The sequence below is a fragment of the Stegostoma tigrinum genome, chromosome 2 (assembly GCF_030684315.1).
Source record: "Stegostoma tigrinum isolate sSteTig4 chromosome 2, sSteTig4.hap1, whole genome shotgun sequence".
NCBI lineage: Eukaryota > Metazoa > Chordata > Chondrichthyes > Orectolobiformes > Stegostomatidae > Stegostoma > Stegostoma tigrinum.
In genome coordinates, this window is record NC_081355.1 from 120300006 (window position 1) to 120318974 (window position 18969).

At 42.0% G+C, this 18969-nt stretch overlaps 1 protein-coding gene across 10 annotated transcripts in view; it reads left to right on the plus strand.

Annotated features, from left to right (window-relative positions):
- The window catches only part of LOC125462689 (sickle tail protein-like), a 614365-nt gene that overhangs the window by 268124 nt on the left and 327272 nt on the right, over positions 1 to 18969 (plus strand). Inside the window, exon 1 of one of the 10 annotated variants that reach the window (XM_048552945.2) lies at positions 15273 to 15465. The exons of the other annotated variants lie outside the window; for them this stretch is intronic. Coding sequence (XP_048408902.1) covers positions 15399 to 15465 — 67 coding nt within the window. The 5' untranslated portion in view covers positions 15273 to 15398. Of the gene's footprint in view, positions 1 to 15272; positions 15466 to 18969 lie in introns of those variants that run through there. 10 annotated transcript variants of the gene reach the window in all.

Below are 18969 nucleotides of genomic sequence, written 5' to 3' on the forward strand. Positions count from 1 at the left end.
CATTTCCCACAACACATCCCTCACACCCCGCCCCCTCAATAACCGCCCAAAGAGAATCCCCCTAGTCCTCACATACTACCCCACCAACCTCCGGATACAACGCATCATCCTCCGACACTTCCGCCATCTACAATCCGTCCCCAACATCCAAGACATTTTTCCATCCCCACCCTTGTCTGCTTCCAGAGAGACCACTCTGTCTGTGACTCCCTTGTCGGCTCTACACTCCCCTCCAACCCCACCACACCCGGCACCTTCCCCTGCAACCGCAGGAAGTGCTGCACTTGTCCCCACACCTCCTCCCTCGCCCCCATCCCAAGCCCCACGATGACTTTCCATATCAAGCAGATGTTCACCTGCACATCTGCCAATGTGGTATACTGTATCCACTGTACCCGTTGTGGCTTCCTCTACATTGGGGAAACCAAGCGGAGGCTTGGGGATCACTTTGCAGAACACCTCCACTTGGTTCACAATAAACAACTGCACCTCCCAGTCACGAACCATTTTAACTCCCCCTCCCATTCCTTAAACGACATGTCCATCCTGGGCCTCCTGCAGTGCCACAATGATGCCACCCGAAGGTTGCAGGAACAGCAACTCATATTCCACTTGGGAACCCTGCAGCCCAATGGTATCAATGTGGACTCCACAAGCTTCAAAATCTCCCCTTCCCCCACTGCATCCGAAAACCAGCCCAGCTCATCCCCTCCTCCCACTGCACTGCGTCCCAAAACCAGCCCAGCCCTATCCCTGCCTCCCTAACCTGTTCTTCCTCTTACCTATCCCCTCCTCCCACCCCAAACCGCACCTCCATTTCCCACCTACTAACCTCATCCAGCCTCCTTCACCTGTCCGTCCTCCCCAGACTGACCTATCCCCTCCCCACCTATACTCTCCTCTCCACCTGTCTTCTCCTCTATCCATCTTCGGCCCGCCTCCCCTCTCTCCCTATTTATTTCAGAACGCTCACCTTATCCCCCTCTCTGATGAAGGGTCCAGGCCCGAAACGTCAGCTTTTGTGCTCCTGAGATGCTGCTTGGCCTGCTGTGTTCATCCAGCTCCACACTTTGTTATCTTGGATTCTCCAGCATCTGCAGTTCCCATTATCTCTGATCACAAGAATATAGCCATAACTTGTTGTGCAACCCAATCCTGACCCACTGCAGTAAGAATCAGGAATGGGCTGTCTCTGGTAGTAAAAATGTTATTTATCCCTGTGAACCTTTTAGCACACCAGGACCTAGAAAATCTGGCCATGGTCTTGATTTAAAATAGCCTGTTTCCTTGTGAATTCCTTGACATACTGATTTTAAAAACTTACCTTGATTGCATTCCGTGAGCTTGGCCTTCACACCATTACTTGAAATTTGGTATGCTGAAATTGTGAACAACATAGCTCACAAAGGAGGTAACAGTTAACATAGAATTAGAAATCTCTATTTATAGTAATTGCTGAGTATCTATTGGCAAACAGTGATAGTTGTTTCAGTTCTGACACTTCCTGAACCATTTCAGTATGTACACATTATAAATATTTTCAGAAACTATTCTGGCAATGAGAGGAAGTTGTGCGCGTATAAAATTCTAAGTAGCTTTCTAAATGTCTAATTCCTCAGTCAAAGTCATGTTTCGTTTTATGCCAAGTCATAAAAAGGATCTTAAATGAATCTAAGAAGTATAACAGAAATAAACTGTAGTCAGTCCTTGAGAAACATTAATGACTGAAGGAAGCTTAAAGCTGGTAATAGGTGTTAAGTATTGTAATTGTTTAATTTGTTGATGAAGTTGGAGCACTTTATTATGCCACATTTGTGTGGTATATTAATTACATAAATAATATCTATGTCTTTGAAGATGAGCATTTTCATTTTCATGACCCATTTTCATCTGCTTATGTTTTTGTGTCTCTTTCATTTCAAGAGGAAAGTAGCCCCCAAAAGGGCAGAAAGAGTCAAGAAAGGTAATATGCTGCCCAACATTCAGCTTCTCAACCTTTCAGGCGTGACTCTGGCTGCCCTGGATGGCTGACTGACTGTGACCAAGCACCTGGACTGATATCAGAGTCTGTCTTTGACTTGCTGTGCCCCAATACCCTGAGCGAATGCTATTTACTTGAGTTGACTGAGGCCTGCAGACAACTATGACATGCTTCCTAGCTTTGTGTCTGCACTAAATGGCTAGCCAAGATAACAGTAATAAGAGGCTGGTATCTCTAGCTGATGGGGAAAAGAGCAAAAAGGCAAGGCAAGGATGCCATTAGCATTCAAGTGGATGCGAAATGAGTGAGTGCCATTGCAACAAGCATATATCTTGGAGATATAGTTTGATCCAGTCCATGAGCTGGGTGCATGTTGTTTAGCGCACAAGTTCTTTGTGAAGCATTTCAATAATAGTTCCAAGGCCAAATTAAGGTGCAGCATGGAGGTACATAGGTGATCTGTAAGTGAATTGGAGATATGCCATGAGGGGTGTAAGAGGATGCACCTGGTCAGATGCCAATATCCATGGATGTGGTGCATGTGATCAGTTCTCATGGAGACCCCTTGAAATGTTCATTGATAATGGGAACTGCGGATGCTGGAGAATCCAAGATAATAAAATGTGAGGCTGGATGAACACAGCAGGCCCAGCAGCATCTCAGGAGAACAAAAGCTGACGTTTCGGACCTAGACCCTTCATCAGAGAGGGGGATGGGGTGAGGGTTCTGGAATAAATAGGGAGAGAGGGGGAGGCAGACCGAAGATGGAGAGAAAAGAAGATAGGTGGAGAGGAGAGTATAGGTGGGGAGGTAGGGAGGGGATAGGTCAGTCCAGGGAAGACGGACAGGTCAAGGAGGTGGGATGAGGTTAGTAGGTAGGAGATGGAGGTGCGGCTTGGGGTGGGAGGAAGGGATGGGTTAGGGAAAGGAAGAACTGGTTAGGGAGGCAGAGACAGTCTGGACTGGTTTTGGGATGCAGTGGGTGGAGGGAAAGAGCTGGGCTGGTTGTGTGGTGCAGTGGGGGGAGGGGACGAACTGTGCTGGTTTTGGGATGCGGTGGGGGAAGGGGAGATTTTGAAGCTGGTTGAAGCCACCCCAAACTTCAGTTCACCTGGGCCATCTCCAGCACATCCCTCACCTTCCTGGACCTCTCAGTCTCCATCTCAGGCAACCAGCTTGTAACTGATGTCCATTTCAAGCCCACTGACTCCCACAGCTACCTAGAATACACCTCCTCTCACCCACCCTCCTGCAAAAATTCCATCCCCTATTCCCAATTCCTCTGCCTCCGCCGCATCTGCTCCCACGATGAAGCATTCCACTCCTGCACATCCCAGATATCCAAGTTCTTCAAGGACCGCAACTTTGCCCCCACAGTGGTCGAGAACGCCCTTGACTGCGTCTCCCGCATTTCCCGCAACACATCCCTCACACCGCGCCCCTGCCCCAACCGCCCAAAGAGGATCCCCCTCGTTCTCACTCACCACCCCACCAACCTTCAGATACAACACATCACCCTCCGACACTTCCGCCATCTACAATCTGACCCCACCACCCAAGATATTTTTCCATCCCCACCCTTGTCTGCTTTCCAGAGTGACCACTCTCTCCGTGACTCTCTTGTTCACTCCACACTCCCCTCCAACCCCATCACACCCAGCACTTTCCCCTGCAACCGCAGGAAATGCTACACTTGCCCCCACACCTCCTCCCTCACCCCTATCCCAGGCCCCAAGATGACTTTCCATATTAAGCAGAGGTTCACCTGCACATCTGCCAATGTGGTATACTGTATCCATTGTACCCGGTGTGGCTTCCTCTACATTGGGGAAACCAAGCGGAGGCTTGAGGACCTCTTTGCAGAATACCTCCGCTCGGTTCGCAATAAACAACTGCACCTCCCAGTCGCAAACCATTTCCACTCCACCTCCCATTCTTTAGATGACATGTCCATCATGGGCCTCCTGCAGTGCCACAATGATGCCACCCGAAGGTTGCAGGAACAGCAACTCATGTTCCGCTTGGGAACCCTGCAGCCCAATGGTATCAATGTGGACTTCACCAGCTTCAAAATCTCCCCTTCCCCCACCGCATCCCAAAACCAGCCCAGTTTGTCCCCTCCCCCCACTGCACTACACAACCAGCCCAGCTCTTCCCCTCCACCCACTGCATCCCAAAACCAGTCCAGCCTGTCTCTGCCTCCCTAACCTGTTCTTCATCTCACCCATCCCTTCCTCCCACCCCAAGCCGCACCTCCATCTCCTACCTACTAACCTCATCCCACCTCCTTGACCTGTCCATCTTCCCTGGGCTGACCTATCCCCTCCCTACCTCCCCACCTATACTCTCCTCTCCACCTATCTTCTCTTCTCTCCATCTTCGGTCTGCCTCCCCCTCTCTCCCTATTTATTCCAGAACCCTCACCCCATCCCCCTCTCTGATGAAGGGTCTAGGCCCGAAATGTCAGCTTTTGTGCTCCTGAGATGCTGCTGGGTCTGCTGTGTTCATCCAGCCTCACATTTTATTACCTTGAAATGTTCATGCCTGTTTCCAAGATGGAAGTTTGGAACAAATGATGAGTTGAATGTGCCACGTGGTCAGTATGATTTCCTTGCTAAGTTTTACCGGTGTCTAGTTTGTTTGTTAAAATAGGAGTCTGAATATTAATAGTTGTGGTGTTTAAAAAGATGACAGAACCATAGAACCTCTACAGTGTGGAAACAGGCCATTCAGCCCAACAAGTCCACACCAACTCTCTGAAGACCATCCCACCCAGACCCAGCCCCCCTACCCTATCCTTATAACCCCACATTTCCTTTCCCTGATCCACCTAACCTACACATCCCCAGACACTGTGCAATTTAGCATGGCCAATCCACCTAACCTGCACATCTTTGGACTGTGGGAGGCACCTGAACACCTGGAGAAACCCACGTAGACACGGGGAGATTGTGAAAACTACATGGACACAGGAACTGAACCTGGTCCCTGGTGCTGTGAGGCAGCAGTGCCAATTACTGAGCCACCATGCCACCCACCCCCAACCTGCAACTGAGCCACCCTGCCATGTTTAACAAGCAATAATCCTTGTCTTTTGGAATCTTGCTATTGCCTAGCAAGCATCTCACTGTGTTACAGGTGAAAGGAATAAATGATAGAGCGAGATGATCTTGACGTTGTGATGAGCCTTGCCACACTTGTTGCTTGATTCTGCTACAAGTCTCACTATAGGCCAGGTCGCTCAGACTCCTATTAGTCTCTCCTCCTCCTACTGCTGTGTTCTGCAGCATTTCCTTTGAACATGAAAAGCATTTTTAATATGAATATTAAATTATGAAAGTTGAAGCACACATAAATTCCTTGTGAAACTTTCTTCCCCTTTCTTATCGAAAACAAATTGGCTTTCACCACCACACGTGCAACTTTTTCATCAACACACAGAACACATTTAATGTCTGGCAGAGAAACTGTTCACCATGTGCTGTGACCTTGCAGCACTGAAGATCAGATTTACTTACAGTTAATAGCTCTTCATAACCTTTTCCCTTCAAAGTCAAAACCCTTGCACCCTATTGAGCACTGAGTTTAGTAGACCTTGAAAGTCCTAGAATTTGTGTGGGAGTAATTGTTTTGTATCTTGACTAGAAGTAAGTTTGAGTGGGTTGAATTGTATTTTATATCAGTTTACTTTTTGAAATAAGTATTCAGTTATTCCAGGGTTTTCTTTCGGTTTTGCATGGGCTTTCAATGTGAGGATTTCTTTTAACAGAAAATCTATTAATAATTCAGTGTGAATAACTTGGATTTCTTGCACAAAACTTATTTGCCTCCAGGTACTTTCAAAATAACTGCGCTCAGTTTTAAAAATGTGGAGTTAGAATAGTCTGTTTACAAATATCATCTTTGGTTTGAGTTCTGGATCTTTGTGTTATAACCCCAGCTGCTGTTAACATTGGATGACAGGTCAGATCCTAGAATGAAACCTCACTCATTAGATCCTAAGATAGTAGGAACCGCAGATGCTGGAGAATCTGAGGTAACAAGGTGTAAAGCTGGACGAATACAGCAGGCAAGCTGACGTTTCTGGCCTGGACCCCTCTTCGGAATTTTTTTTCCTGAAGAAGGGCCTAGGCCTGAAACGTCAGCTTTCCTGCTCCTCTGATGCTGCTTGGCCTGCTGTGTTCATCCAGCTCTACACCTTGTTATCATTAGATCCTAATTTTGTTTTTTTTTCCCTAATGCAGAGGTCAGTTCCTGAATGTATTCACAACAGTCTCCCTTTGTGCATTTAATGCTCAGAATAAAACATTTATTGTACAAGAAAAGCATCACATTTCTTTACCAAGAGAAAGTTTCTTCACCCAGACAGTGGTAAGCCTGTGGAATTTGCTGCCACAGAAAGTGATTGAGGCCAAACATTGAATGTTTCCAAGAATGTTATGGAGGGGGAATGGCCAAACCCCTCTGATAATCAATCCAAAACACAAGCTCCAATCTGTTACGACAAGAGTAAAGGTTTCCTTCTCATAATTACCCCCAAAACACCCAGAGAAGCTCACTTTTCCCCTCATAATCTGTTATGAGTTTGGTTAAAAGAAAGCCTCTGATCCCCTTTATAAATAACAAGAAAGAATTTATTTATTCAACCCTAAAAATGAACAAATTAACAGAATTATCAACAAATTGAACAATTCCGACCTAAGTACTAGCTACTCCCCAACTAGGCTAAATTCTACTGAGATGCTGTTCAAATAAACACAAGCCCCACTTATATACACCCAATTAATAAGACAATGATAAATTAAAACTTAATCTCTCCAAGTTCACACAAATTCTCTTCTGAAACTCTCAGCCTTCTCCAGCCTTTATCCTGTCAATCTCATGTCACAAACACCTTTCTTCCACTGATTCTACTGTCAGGGATGTTTTTCTCTGTAATTACTTCTGTGAGGACTTGTAGTTAGAAATGCCGTGGTACTTTTGAATTAGATAGTGTTTTCTCCGAGAGCTAAAAGGTGTTGTCTCTTGGCAGTTGGCAGTTGGCTCTCTCCAATTTTCCAAATGCCCTCATCTTTATATTCATGATGATGTAACAATGTTTATTACGTAGGATTGGTTCAACGTTGTCAACACCATCAGGTTAAAATTTGATAGGTTTTTAGTAACTAAGAGCTTGGTTTAAATTGATTGGCTAAGTTTGAAAACTGTTATCGTGGTAAAAATGCTGCTTGACTGTTCGATATGTTTCCATGTGGTTGTTGTCTGTGAGCACCTGCTTGCAAACTTCCAAGCACACTCAAAGCACAATCTCTTAAAGGGACCATGCACTTTTTCAGTTCATTCTACACAACTTTGTAACAAGCAGTTAGATGTCATTCACACAGCTAATGGGATCCAAACGTATGGGGAGAAAGCAGGAAGAGGCCGCTGGATGATCAGCGATGGTCATATTAAATGGCAGAACAAGCTTGAAGGGCCAATTGGCCTACTCCTTCTCCTATTTTCTATGTTTCTACGCTTGTATGAATTACGTTGCTGTATACAAAACAAAACATACTCGCAAAAGTTGGAATTATTTCATTATAAATATCAGAAATGACACTATTCTTTTTGTCTCAGCAATATCCTTACAAACACCCAAGCCTCACTGAAAATTTATCAATATCTCCATATTAAGCCTCCTTGTTTAGACAAAGGCTGGTACAGCTCCCACATGTTTCCTTTCGATAAATTTCTGTGCAATCACTAAATACTTTTTCCCTTCAGCTAATATTGCTGCCCATGATAACTAATACAAATAAACTGAACTCACTGTGATCAGAGATAATGGGACCTGCAAATGATGGAGAATCCAAGATAACAAAGTGTGGGACTGGATGAACACAGCAGGCCAAGCAGCATCTTAGGAGCACAAAAGCTGACGTTTTGGGCCTAGACCCTTCATCAGAAAGCTAATGAAGGGTCTAGGCCTGAAATGTCAGCTTTTGTGCTCCTAAGATGCTGCCTGGCCTGCTGTGTTCATCCAGCCCCACACTTTGTTATCGTGAACTCACTGTGATTTTAATTTCTGAGTAATTACAAGAGTTTGCTAAACTAAAATTCCTGCAATCCTTTGCTCTCTGGCATATATAACACATAGACAAGATGGAAGTCTGGACTGTTTGCCTTTCTCTGCATGTCAGTCAACCCCTGTTGGCAAGCAGCAGCACAATTCTGTTTTACCATTTTTAAGGTGTTAAACTGTTCACCTTTTAAGAATTGTCCCTAATATGAAAATTCTGTGTCCATAAGTATCCCTGTATACAGAAGACATTGATTAAATTTAGTATAGGTGCTTCGTTTGATATAATGTGAATCCTATTTTGCACTTAGGATATCTAATTCATCAATTTGAACAATGAATTACTTCAAGTTAAAATCAGTGATCAAAGACAACAGCATGTTACAATATCTTTTGTTGTCTCTTACATATAACCATAGAATTGTTTATTATGTGCATGTGGCCTACCTTACCTTACAATGTTGTCACTTAATCTCCAGTTCTGATGCGGAAGTCTTTGATGCCAACTTTCTGGTGGATTAAATTGTATACGATCTTCATTGGTATGATAGGTTACGATCAGAATTTTGACAGATCTGATAAGACTGTACAACTCACCACGGCTCCTTCAACAGCACCATTACCAACTAAAAGGACACGGACAAGCAGGTGCGAGGGAGAAAACCACTGCCATTCCCCTTCCAAACTACCACCTTCCTGACTTGGAGTTGTATCATAATTCCTTCACAGCCACTGAGTAAAATCCTTGAACTCCCTTCCTAACAGCACTATGATGTAGCTACTCTGTGTGAATTACAACTATTTAAGAAGGAAGTTCACTACCAGCTTTACCAGGACACTGTTTAAAAAGGGAAGAGACAAAACAGACAACTACAGGCTGGTTAGGGTTCTTGTGATGCAGTGGTAGTGTCTCTATGTCTGAGCTAGGAGGCCCAGGTTCAAGTCCACCTACTCCAGAGTTGTGTCATACACATCTCAACAGATTTATTAGAAAATATATAAGCTGGTTAGCCTAACATCCCTTATTGAGAAAATGTTAGAGACTATTGTAAAAGATATAATAGCAGAGTATTCAGAAATACACAATATGATCAAGTGGAATTGGAGTAAGCTTTATAATGGGGAAATCATGCCTGGCAAATTTACTAGAATTTTTTGATGAGGTAACAAGCAGGATAAATAACAGCATAAAAACTAGAAGCCGCTCCTCAAGTCTGCACTGCCATTTAATATGATGGTTGATCTCATCTTGGCCTAAATCCTACTTTCTTGTTCATTCCCCACAATCCTTTAACACATTACTAATTAAAAGTCTGTCCATCTCCTCCACAGGAAGATTCAGTGTCCTGACATCCAATGGATTCTGGGATAGTGAATTCCACAGATTCATACCCTTTGGGAGAAGTAATTACTCTTCTCATCTATGTTTGAAATCCTCCATCCCTAAGCCTAAAACTTGACCACTCGTTCTAGATTGAAACATCCACTCTATGTCTAGTTTGTAAAATCCTCTTTAGTGTCTTAGGTACCACAGTTGGATCTCCTGTCATTGTTCTAAACTGTTGTGAGTAAAGACCTAAACTGCTCAATCTCTCCTCATAAATCAAGCATTTCATCTCTGGAATTAATCCAGTGAACTTTCTCTGAACTGCCTCCAAAGCAATTACGTCCTTCCTTGAGTAAGGAAACCAAAACTCTGGTGCAGTACTCCAGATGCAGTCTTACCAATTCTTTGTAGAATTGCACCAACACTTCCCGCTTTTATTCTCTTTTTTTTTTTAGCAATTATCACCAAAATTTTATATGCCCTCCTTTTTACCTGCTGTACCTACATACTAGGTTTCTGTGACTCATGAATGAGGACACCCAGATTGTTCTGCATTGAAGCATTTTTTCAAGTTCCTCTCCATTTAGATAATAAGTTGCCTTTATATTCTTCCAACGAAAATAGATAACCTTGCGCTGTTAAACTCCATCTGCCAGTTTCTTGGCTCATTCACCGAACCTATCTATTTGCATTTGTGAATTTCTTATTTCTTTATTGTGACTTACTTTCCCATCAATTTTAATATCCTCTGCAAGTGGGACTGTAGTGGTGATCTTTAAATTTAGATTTTATTGTCATGTACTGAAGTTCAGGAATACAGAGAAAAGTACATAATGTTGCCACATGTAGTGCCATTTTAGGTACAGAGATACTTAGGTACAAAGTACTAAGAGAAACAAAGTTAAAAAGCTAATCATTACCTCCATAGAATAAGTAGAAAAAATAAAGAAATAAGGTAACATTGAAGTCTTTCTTAATTTAAACTAGATAATAAAGGAATTAAATTAAAATTTCAACAGCCTTTGAGTCCTCCATATATCTCGCATTCCGGGAGAACTCTGCTGCCTGTTCTTGATACTGCTGTCGTGGATACAAGTGGACCTCCCTCACTGCTTGTTCTTCCCACGTTGGGCTGCAATGTCATTGCTGCAACTGAATCTGCCGCTTCTCCAATTTCCCCCAGTGGCTTGGGAACATGTCCAGGCAGGACTCACTTGCATGCTGAGCCAAGAAATCACCATGAGCTGCTGAGAGACCAGGCCGAGACCTGCCATGAGCCACCAAGAGACCAGGCCGAGACTTGCCATGAGCCTGGTCTCATGTTGAGACCCACCATGAGTCACCGAGAGACCAGGCTGAAACCCGCCACACGCAGCTGAGAGACCAGGCTGACATAACTGCACGAGCCAATGAGAGCCCAGGTCAAGAACTGCCATGAGTCGCCAAGAAACTAGGCTGAGACCCACCATGAGCTGCCGAGAGACGAGGCCAAGAACTGCCAAGAGACCAGTGCAAGACACACCATGAGCTGCCAAGATGGAAGCTGAGAACTGCCAAGAGACAAGGATGAGACCTGCCATGAGAAGCAGAGACAAGGCCAAAACCTATCATGAACTGCTGAGGGACTCAATCAACATAACATCATGAGCTGCTGAAACACCGCCACAGGCCCTTTGCTGGGTCTGTGCTGAGGCCAGGAAGAAACGTCAAGAAAAAAATGGGAAAAAAAGGAGGGAAATGAGAAATAAAAGTGGAGTGGACAAGCTCCATCTTGAGCGTTTGGAAAGGTTTATAATGTGAATGAGGGTTAGATTTTTTAACCTGTTAAGTGGAAGGAGAGAACTAGGCAGTCAAGTGATTTTGCAGTGTGTCAATTTGCTGGCATTATTACGTCCTCAAAGCATTTTCTCTGAAGTCAAGTTGAATGGCTATCTGCGTGCAAGTAGCAGCTGGCTTGAGTTCATTAAGAGGCCAGTTCAGACCATAATCTAGCCTTTTCCATGAGCTTACAGGATTTATGTTATGAGGTACATGACAGTTGCTTGGAGTTATACTTAAGTACCTCTAAATATTATTGGAAATGGTGAGCAAATTCTGCTATTTCATCTCTTGATGCAAAATTCATGACAAAAAGGGAAAACAGTCTCTTCCTTCAGTATTCACTAGTGAGAGGGACCTTGATGTTTAAGAGAACAGCATGAAACAGGGTGATATGCTCGAATGGGTTAATGTTAGAAAGGAGAATGTGCTAGAAATTTTGAAAAACGTGAGAATAAATAAGTCCCCTGGGCCAGATGGGATATATCCAAGGTTACTATGAGAAGCGAGGAAAGTGATTGCGGCACCTTTGGCAATGATCTTTGCATCCTCACTGTTCACTGGAATAGCACCAGATGCTTGGAGTGTGGAAAATATCATTCCCTTGTTCAAGAAAGGGAATAGGGATAATCCTGGAAATTACAGTCCTATTTCTGTGGTGGACAAATTATTGGAGAGATTTCGAAGAGATAGTGTTTGTGATTATTTGGAAAAGCACAGTTTGATTAGAAATAGTCAGGATGGCTTTATGTGGGGCAGGTCATGCCTCACAAGCCTTACTGAATTATTTGAGGATGTGACAAAACACTTTGATGAAGGCAGAACAGTGGATATGGTGTATATGGACTTTAATAAGGCATTTGATAAGTTCCACATGGTAGGCTCATTCAGAAAGTGAGGAGGCATGGGATTCATGGAAATTTGGCTGCTGGTTACAAAACTGGCTGTCCATTGGAAGACAGAGATGGTAGTAGATAGAAAGTATTCAGCCTGGAGCTCAGTGACCAGTGATGTTTTGCAGAGATCTGTTCTGGGACCTGTGCTCTTTTTGATCTTTATAAACAACTTAGGTGAGGAAGTGGAAGGGTGGGCTAGTAAGTTTGCTGATGACACGAAGTTTGGTGGAGTAGTGGATAGCATGGAGGGCTGTTGTAGGTTGCAATGGGACATTGACAGGATGTAGATTTGGGCAAAGAAGTGGCAGATGGAATTCAACCTGGAAAAGTGTGAAGTAATTCATTTGGGAGCGTTGAATTTGAATACAGAATACATGGCTAATGGCAGAATTCTCAGCAGTGTGGAGGAACAGAGGAATTTTGTGGTCCACAGATCCATAGGTTCCTCAATGTTGCTACCCAAGTTGACAGGGCTCTAAAGAAGTATGGTGTGTTGGCTTTCATTGGCAGGGGAACTGAGTTTAAGTGCCACGAGGTTATGCTTCAGCTCTATAAAACTCTGGTTAGACCACATTTGGAATATTGTGTTCAGTTCTGATGTGGCAGCTTTAGAGAGGGTGCAGAGGAGATTTACCAGGATTCTGGAGGGCAGGTCTTACAAGGAAATGTTGAGGGAGCTAGGACATTTTTCATTGAAGAAAGATGAGGCGTGACTTGATAGAGGTTTACAAGATGATGAGAGGCAGAGATAGAATGGATATTCAGAGACTTTTTCCCAGGGTGGAAATTACTACTACGAGGGGACATAATTTTAAGGTGTTTGGAGAAAGGTATAGGGGAGATGTCAGAGGTAGGGTCTTCACACAGAGAGTGGTAGTTGTGTAGAATGCGCTGCCAGCAGCGGTAATGGAGGAAGATACTTTAGATAATTTTAAGCAACTTTTGGATAGGCACATGGAGGATAGTAAAATATAGGGTATGCAGGGTGGATTGATCTTACTAGGATAACATCATGGGCTGAAGGGCCTGTACTGTTCTATGTTCTATGTTTTAACTCAAAATGTGCAATGACCAGTGTAAAGCTGACTCACAGTTCTGTAGTACAAGTTTGAGGTCTTTGTTTTCAGTCCCTAGTTTTGCTCTGTCTGTTAAACACGGTAACTTAAAGATGTTTGCATATTTGGGCACCTCACACCTAGTGAATGTCCCTTATCTTTTGCAAACGGCAGGATTCTGATGAAAATGAAAAGTAAGCTATGAGGAGGATGGTAACAATTGGGGAGGACCTGAACTGGTGAAATCGGCAGACACATCAGATAGAATTTAGTTTAGAGTGGTGTGAAATGAAATGATATCAAAAGAAGAAACAGGAGAGGTAATATGAGCTAAATAGAATTAAATTTGAAGGAGATGCAGGGACAGAGATCCAGGATTACTCATGCACCTGTGTTTTACCTTTGGTGACTTATGGAGAAGGACACCTAGGCTCCTTTAGACATCAGCATTTCCCAGTCTCTCACTATTTAAGAAATGATCTGCAGCTCTATTTTCCCTACAAACTCAGATATCTGCACATTTTTCTAAATTGAATTCTATCTGAGATGTTCTTGCCCACTCACCTAGCTTGTCTAAGTCTCCTCAAAACCTCCCTGCATCCTCTGGACCACTCATGTGTGCACTTAGTTTTGCACCATCAGCAAACTTTGAAATATTATGTTTGTTCTCTACATCAACAACATTGATATAGGTTGTAAACTACTGGGACCCAACCACTAATGATTCCTATAATACCACTTAGTTACAGCCTGCCAACCTGAGAATGACCCCTTTCTGTTCATGAAGCAATTTTCAATCGTTGCTAGTATATGGAGGGGCGTGTTGAAGTCTCCCTGTTAAGAGTCAGGAAATGATTCTGTATATATGATAAGAAGGTACTGTTCAATGGAATCGCACATGTGATGCTCATTTGTTTCAGCCTCAGCAATAAACAAGTATGCGATGTGGGCACTGCTCAGTCCATTAACTCTTAATTATTGCTTTGGGACCATAGGTAAATGACATGTGCAACTTCCAATGCTCAATGATGTCAACCAGATGCTTTAATGAGAAAACCACATATTGTTTACATTTTCTTGGAGGAAACCACCGCCTGCTGGGCCCGTGTGGATTCTAAAAGAGAAAATTAAACTGAATTTGAAGGAAAGCATTCATTCTTGCCTAAAATGATTTGGCTTTCATCTAGTGGAGATTTAATTCCAACTGTGTAAATGCAATTTCTAATGCTTAACTCTGTTAAAAGCTAATATAATTTTAACTTCTAACTTTAAATTCATTAGTTCATCTTCCAAAAGACTATTCATACTTTGTGCGAAATGAATGGAACTTACAAGAGACCATAAAGCAATTTATAATTTAGTTACACAAAATGCACAGAGGAAATATTCCCAAAAGTACATGATTTGTCAGGAATATTTTCTGAAAAGCAGAAAATTATTTCTCTGCAGCTAAGGCAATATGTTCATGTAAGATGATTGATGTTCATTGAAACAAATTTTCTTTTCATTTAGTCACAAACTATGTTTACTTTTATGCTGTAAAGGACCTGCAGTTGTGATGCAGTTGTGTTTAATGCTGGTCATTCCATGTTTGGACTCAAATCTAAAGAAATGTGCTATTCTTGCCAATCACAAAGTAAATGTGTTGGCAATGCTAAAAATATGGTAACCCTGAAAGAAGAATGCAATTTGTCTGTCAGTAATATATAATAGAACTGAATGCTTGCAACAATGGCTGCAGCTAGAACAAAAACCTGCCGTGCTGGAGTTACTTGAACTGGCATCATATATGTCATTGCTAAATGACATTTGCTTTATATTCAGAATGTGATGAATTAGCATTTCAAATTTCTGAAAATTATTTTTTAGCATGCTGCAGCTAATTGGTGTACTTTGTTTCTGAACTGCATTTAAAGGCAGACTTTGGTTTTCAACTTGCAAGGCTGATCGTTGATCTGTGAGGTACTGCTATGGGAAACCAGGAAGAGTTGGGTGTGTTGATAAAATAGACACCTGTTGCACAGCTAACAGAGAGCAGCACGGGGATTAGTCAACCAGTAGCTTCTTTCAGTAATACTGAAGCCAACTATTCCACTGAGGGCCATTACTGTTAAATAAGGGATACTGCCGCTAGCTAGTTTATTTTTCATGTTTACTTAGATAGTTCGACAAAGTGCTATGTTTATAAAGTGCTTGAGAAAAGTAAACTATGTTTCTAAGGTGTAGGCTTCCTTAAAACATTTGTTCCAGTCTGGACAAAATGGAGGAGAATTCATACTATGAGCCTAAGGAGTGTCTGAAAGAGCCAGACAGCAGACATGTTATGGGTAAGAAGCCAATTCCCTGTATGCATTGACTACGGTACTGTGCTTCTAGCTATTCTTCTTGTAAGCATCAAAGTTCAGTACTACAAAGTTCAGAAATGATCTTTAGAAATACTAGTAATTTGCTGATTATGGATTCTTGTTATATGCCGACGTTGTTTGTTTTGTAGAAAGCTATCTTAAAATAGTTTGAAGGATATATGGCATGTTCGTGGTGATGTCAGAGTGTAAATTGAGTAACATGCACAGCAAATGGGATAGTGAACAGTGGCTATGCGTTCTGAACTAGAGGAATGTGAGTAGTTGAAGTCTATTAACTATTTCATAGCATCACGTGTATTATGTAACATGAGAATGAATAGTTTACAGTAACCAATGCTCCAATCTAAGATGATAAAATCAGGGTAAATCTTTTTTCAACACAAGTAAGAGAGCTGTGACTGAGCTTCACCTGGATTAGTGCCAAAGAATCTGCTGGTTTATTTTGTATGGTGGAGGAACTGAGTGGCTCCATTAAATCTGGTTTTACATTCCTGAAACACTAAACCTGATTTAAACATTTAATCTCATACTCCAGTCTGAGGATTGTTTCACGTTCGGCAGATACACTATATTCTTTTAGATGTGTTGGGAGTAGTTTCAGATTTTGAATGTGCTTTCAGTAAGATGATAAAATCATAAGATGTAGAAGCAAACAGCTATCTGGCTCATCGAATCTGCTCTAGGATTCAATGAGCTCATTTCTGACCATACAAAACCAGGGAAGTTAGGGATAGCAACAGATTGAAACATACAATCTGACAAAGATTAGTAGTAGACGAGAGGACTGGGAAATTTTTTAAATCACCAAAAGATGACCAAAAAATTATTAAAAAGGGAGAAAATAAACTTGAGGGTAAGCTTGCAAGCAGTTTCAAGGTGAGCAACAAAAAACATCTTCAAGTATATTAGAAATAAAAGAGAAACCAGAATGAACACAGGCCCCTTAGGGAATGAGCCCCAGGAATAACATTGGGAACCAAGAAATGGCAAATAGTTAAATAAGGGGCAAAAAAGAGAGAAGAAATAAAAATAATAACTATCACTAGAGAAAAAGTGCTGGGGAAACTAATGTGGATGAAATTCATTAAGTCTCCTATATCTGATGGAATACATCCTGGAATATTAAAGGAAGTAGCTACAGAGATTGTGGATGTACTGGCACTAATCTTCTAAGAATACTTAGTTTCAGAAAATGTCCCAGAGGATTTTGAAATTACTAATGTAATACCTTTATTTTTAGAGGGAAATAGAAAAAAAACTATAGGCCAGTTAGCTTAACGTCTGTTATTGGAAAAATATCAGAATCTATTGTAAAGGATATGATAGCAGAGCAATGAGAATTACATAAGCAGAGTCAGCATGGCTTCACGAAGGGAAAGTCATGCCTCACAAATTTACTGGAATATTTTTTGAAGAGGCAACAAGTAGGATAGCTAAACGGGAGGCAATGAATTTTAGTTCTTTGGATTTTCAGAATGCTTTTGATAATGTCTCACACATTAGGCTACTTAATAAGGAAACAGTCCTTTGTGTTGGAGGCAATTTATTATCATAATGACACTAAACTTCCAGTTGTCTGTCCCTTCAACATACCACTGTGTTCCTTGGCCAGCAACTCCGTCAGTGCCCCAGTTGAACTCAGTGTGTGCTAGAAGAACAGCACCTCATTTTCCACTTGGGAACTCTGCAGTCTTCTGAACTTAATATTGAGTTCAACAGTTTTAGGACTTAAGCTACTTTCCCTCCAACGTCTTTCCCCCAACTCCCACACAGTAGGCTTTGTCATCACATGGACTGCTACCACACACAACCCATTGTCAGCTACTAAAATTAGCAGCTTTTCATTCTTCTCGACTGACCTTTACTCACTCCTTTGTCTGATCAATTGTTTTTCATCTTGCTTTGGGTTCTATGTCAACCTATTGTTTACTCTCCCCCCACCTTATCTTCTGCATAAATACCAACCTTTTCCAAGCTGCCATCAGTTCTGAAGAAGGGTGGTCATTGGACCCAAAATGTTAACTCTGATTTCCCCCCACAGATGCTGCCAGACTTGCTGAGTTTTCCAAGCAATTTTGTGTTTTTGTTTCTGATTTCCAGTGTCTGTAGTTCTTTTCGTTTTTCGTATATTATTGTGCATTGGTTAACTAATTGAAGACAGGGTTCAGATAAGGGTGGCTTTTTCAGAATGGCAACTTGTAACTAGTGGTGTGTCACAGGGAACAGAGTCGAGGCTACATTTATTTGAAATATGTATTAATGACTCAGATGAGGAAAGTGAATTTATCATAGTAAAGTTTATAGATGACACAAGAATTGGTGGAAAGACAAGTGGTGGGGTGACACAAAGAGGCAGCAAATGCATATAGACTATGGGGAAATGGCAGACGTGTTGAATGATTACTTTGTCTCAGTATTAAAAATAGAAAGGGAGGATAGCTTGCTGGAAATCCTGAAGAAATTAGTGGTGGATCAGGAACAGGGACTAAATAAAATTGACATAAGTAAAACATTGGTAATGAGGAAATTAATGGAATTAGAGAGTGACAAATCAGTGGGACCTGACAGTTTCCCTCTGACAGTGTTACAAAGTAGTGGAGTACATTGTAGATTCCTTAACTATCATCTTTTACAGTTCCCCAGATGCAGAAGTCATCGCTCTGGATTGGAAAATTGCACATCACTCTGCTTTGTACGAAGAGTGAGAAAAGAAAACCTGTGAATTACAGATCAGTTGGCCTAACATCTGTGGTGGGGAACTTGTTGGAGGCTTTAGTCAAAAATGTATCTGAACACCTTGATTTTTTTTAGTTAATCAGGGAGAGCTAGCATGGATCCATGACAAGTAGGTCATGTCTGACAAACCTCACTGAATTTTTTGAAGTAGAAGACGGGGAATGTTTTGGATGTTGTTTTTCAAGGCCTCTAGAAGTTTGTATAAAGTCCCAAGTAAGTGACTGTTCACTAAGGTAGAAGCTCATGAAGTTGAGGACAAATTATTGACATGGCTGGGAAATTGGTTACATGGCAGAAAGTAGGGATAATAGACAGGTACTCACATTGGCAGAATGTGACTAATGGTGTCCAACAAGGACTTGTGTTACGGGCTCAATTCTTCAAATTAGTTGTTAATGACTTGGATAATGGCATAGAAAATCATATATCCACATTTACAGCTGACAGAAAGTTAGGTGGAATTATTGACAGCGTAGATGATAACAAAAAATTACAAAAAGTTATTGATAGACTAAGTAACCAGGCAAAACTGTGGCAGGTAGAGTGTTGGAGGCCGAGGGATGATCTAATAGAGGTTTATAAAATCATGAGGGGCATGAATATGGTGAATACCCAAGGTCTATTTCCCAAAGTAGAAGAGTCTAAAAGTCCAAAAATACCCTCTAGTTTTGGACTGGGCCAAATGTTGGCAATTGGGACTAGATTAATATAGAATAACTGGTCAGCATA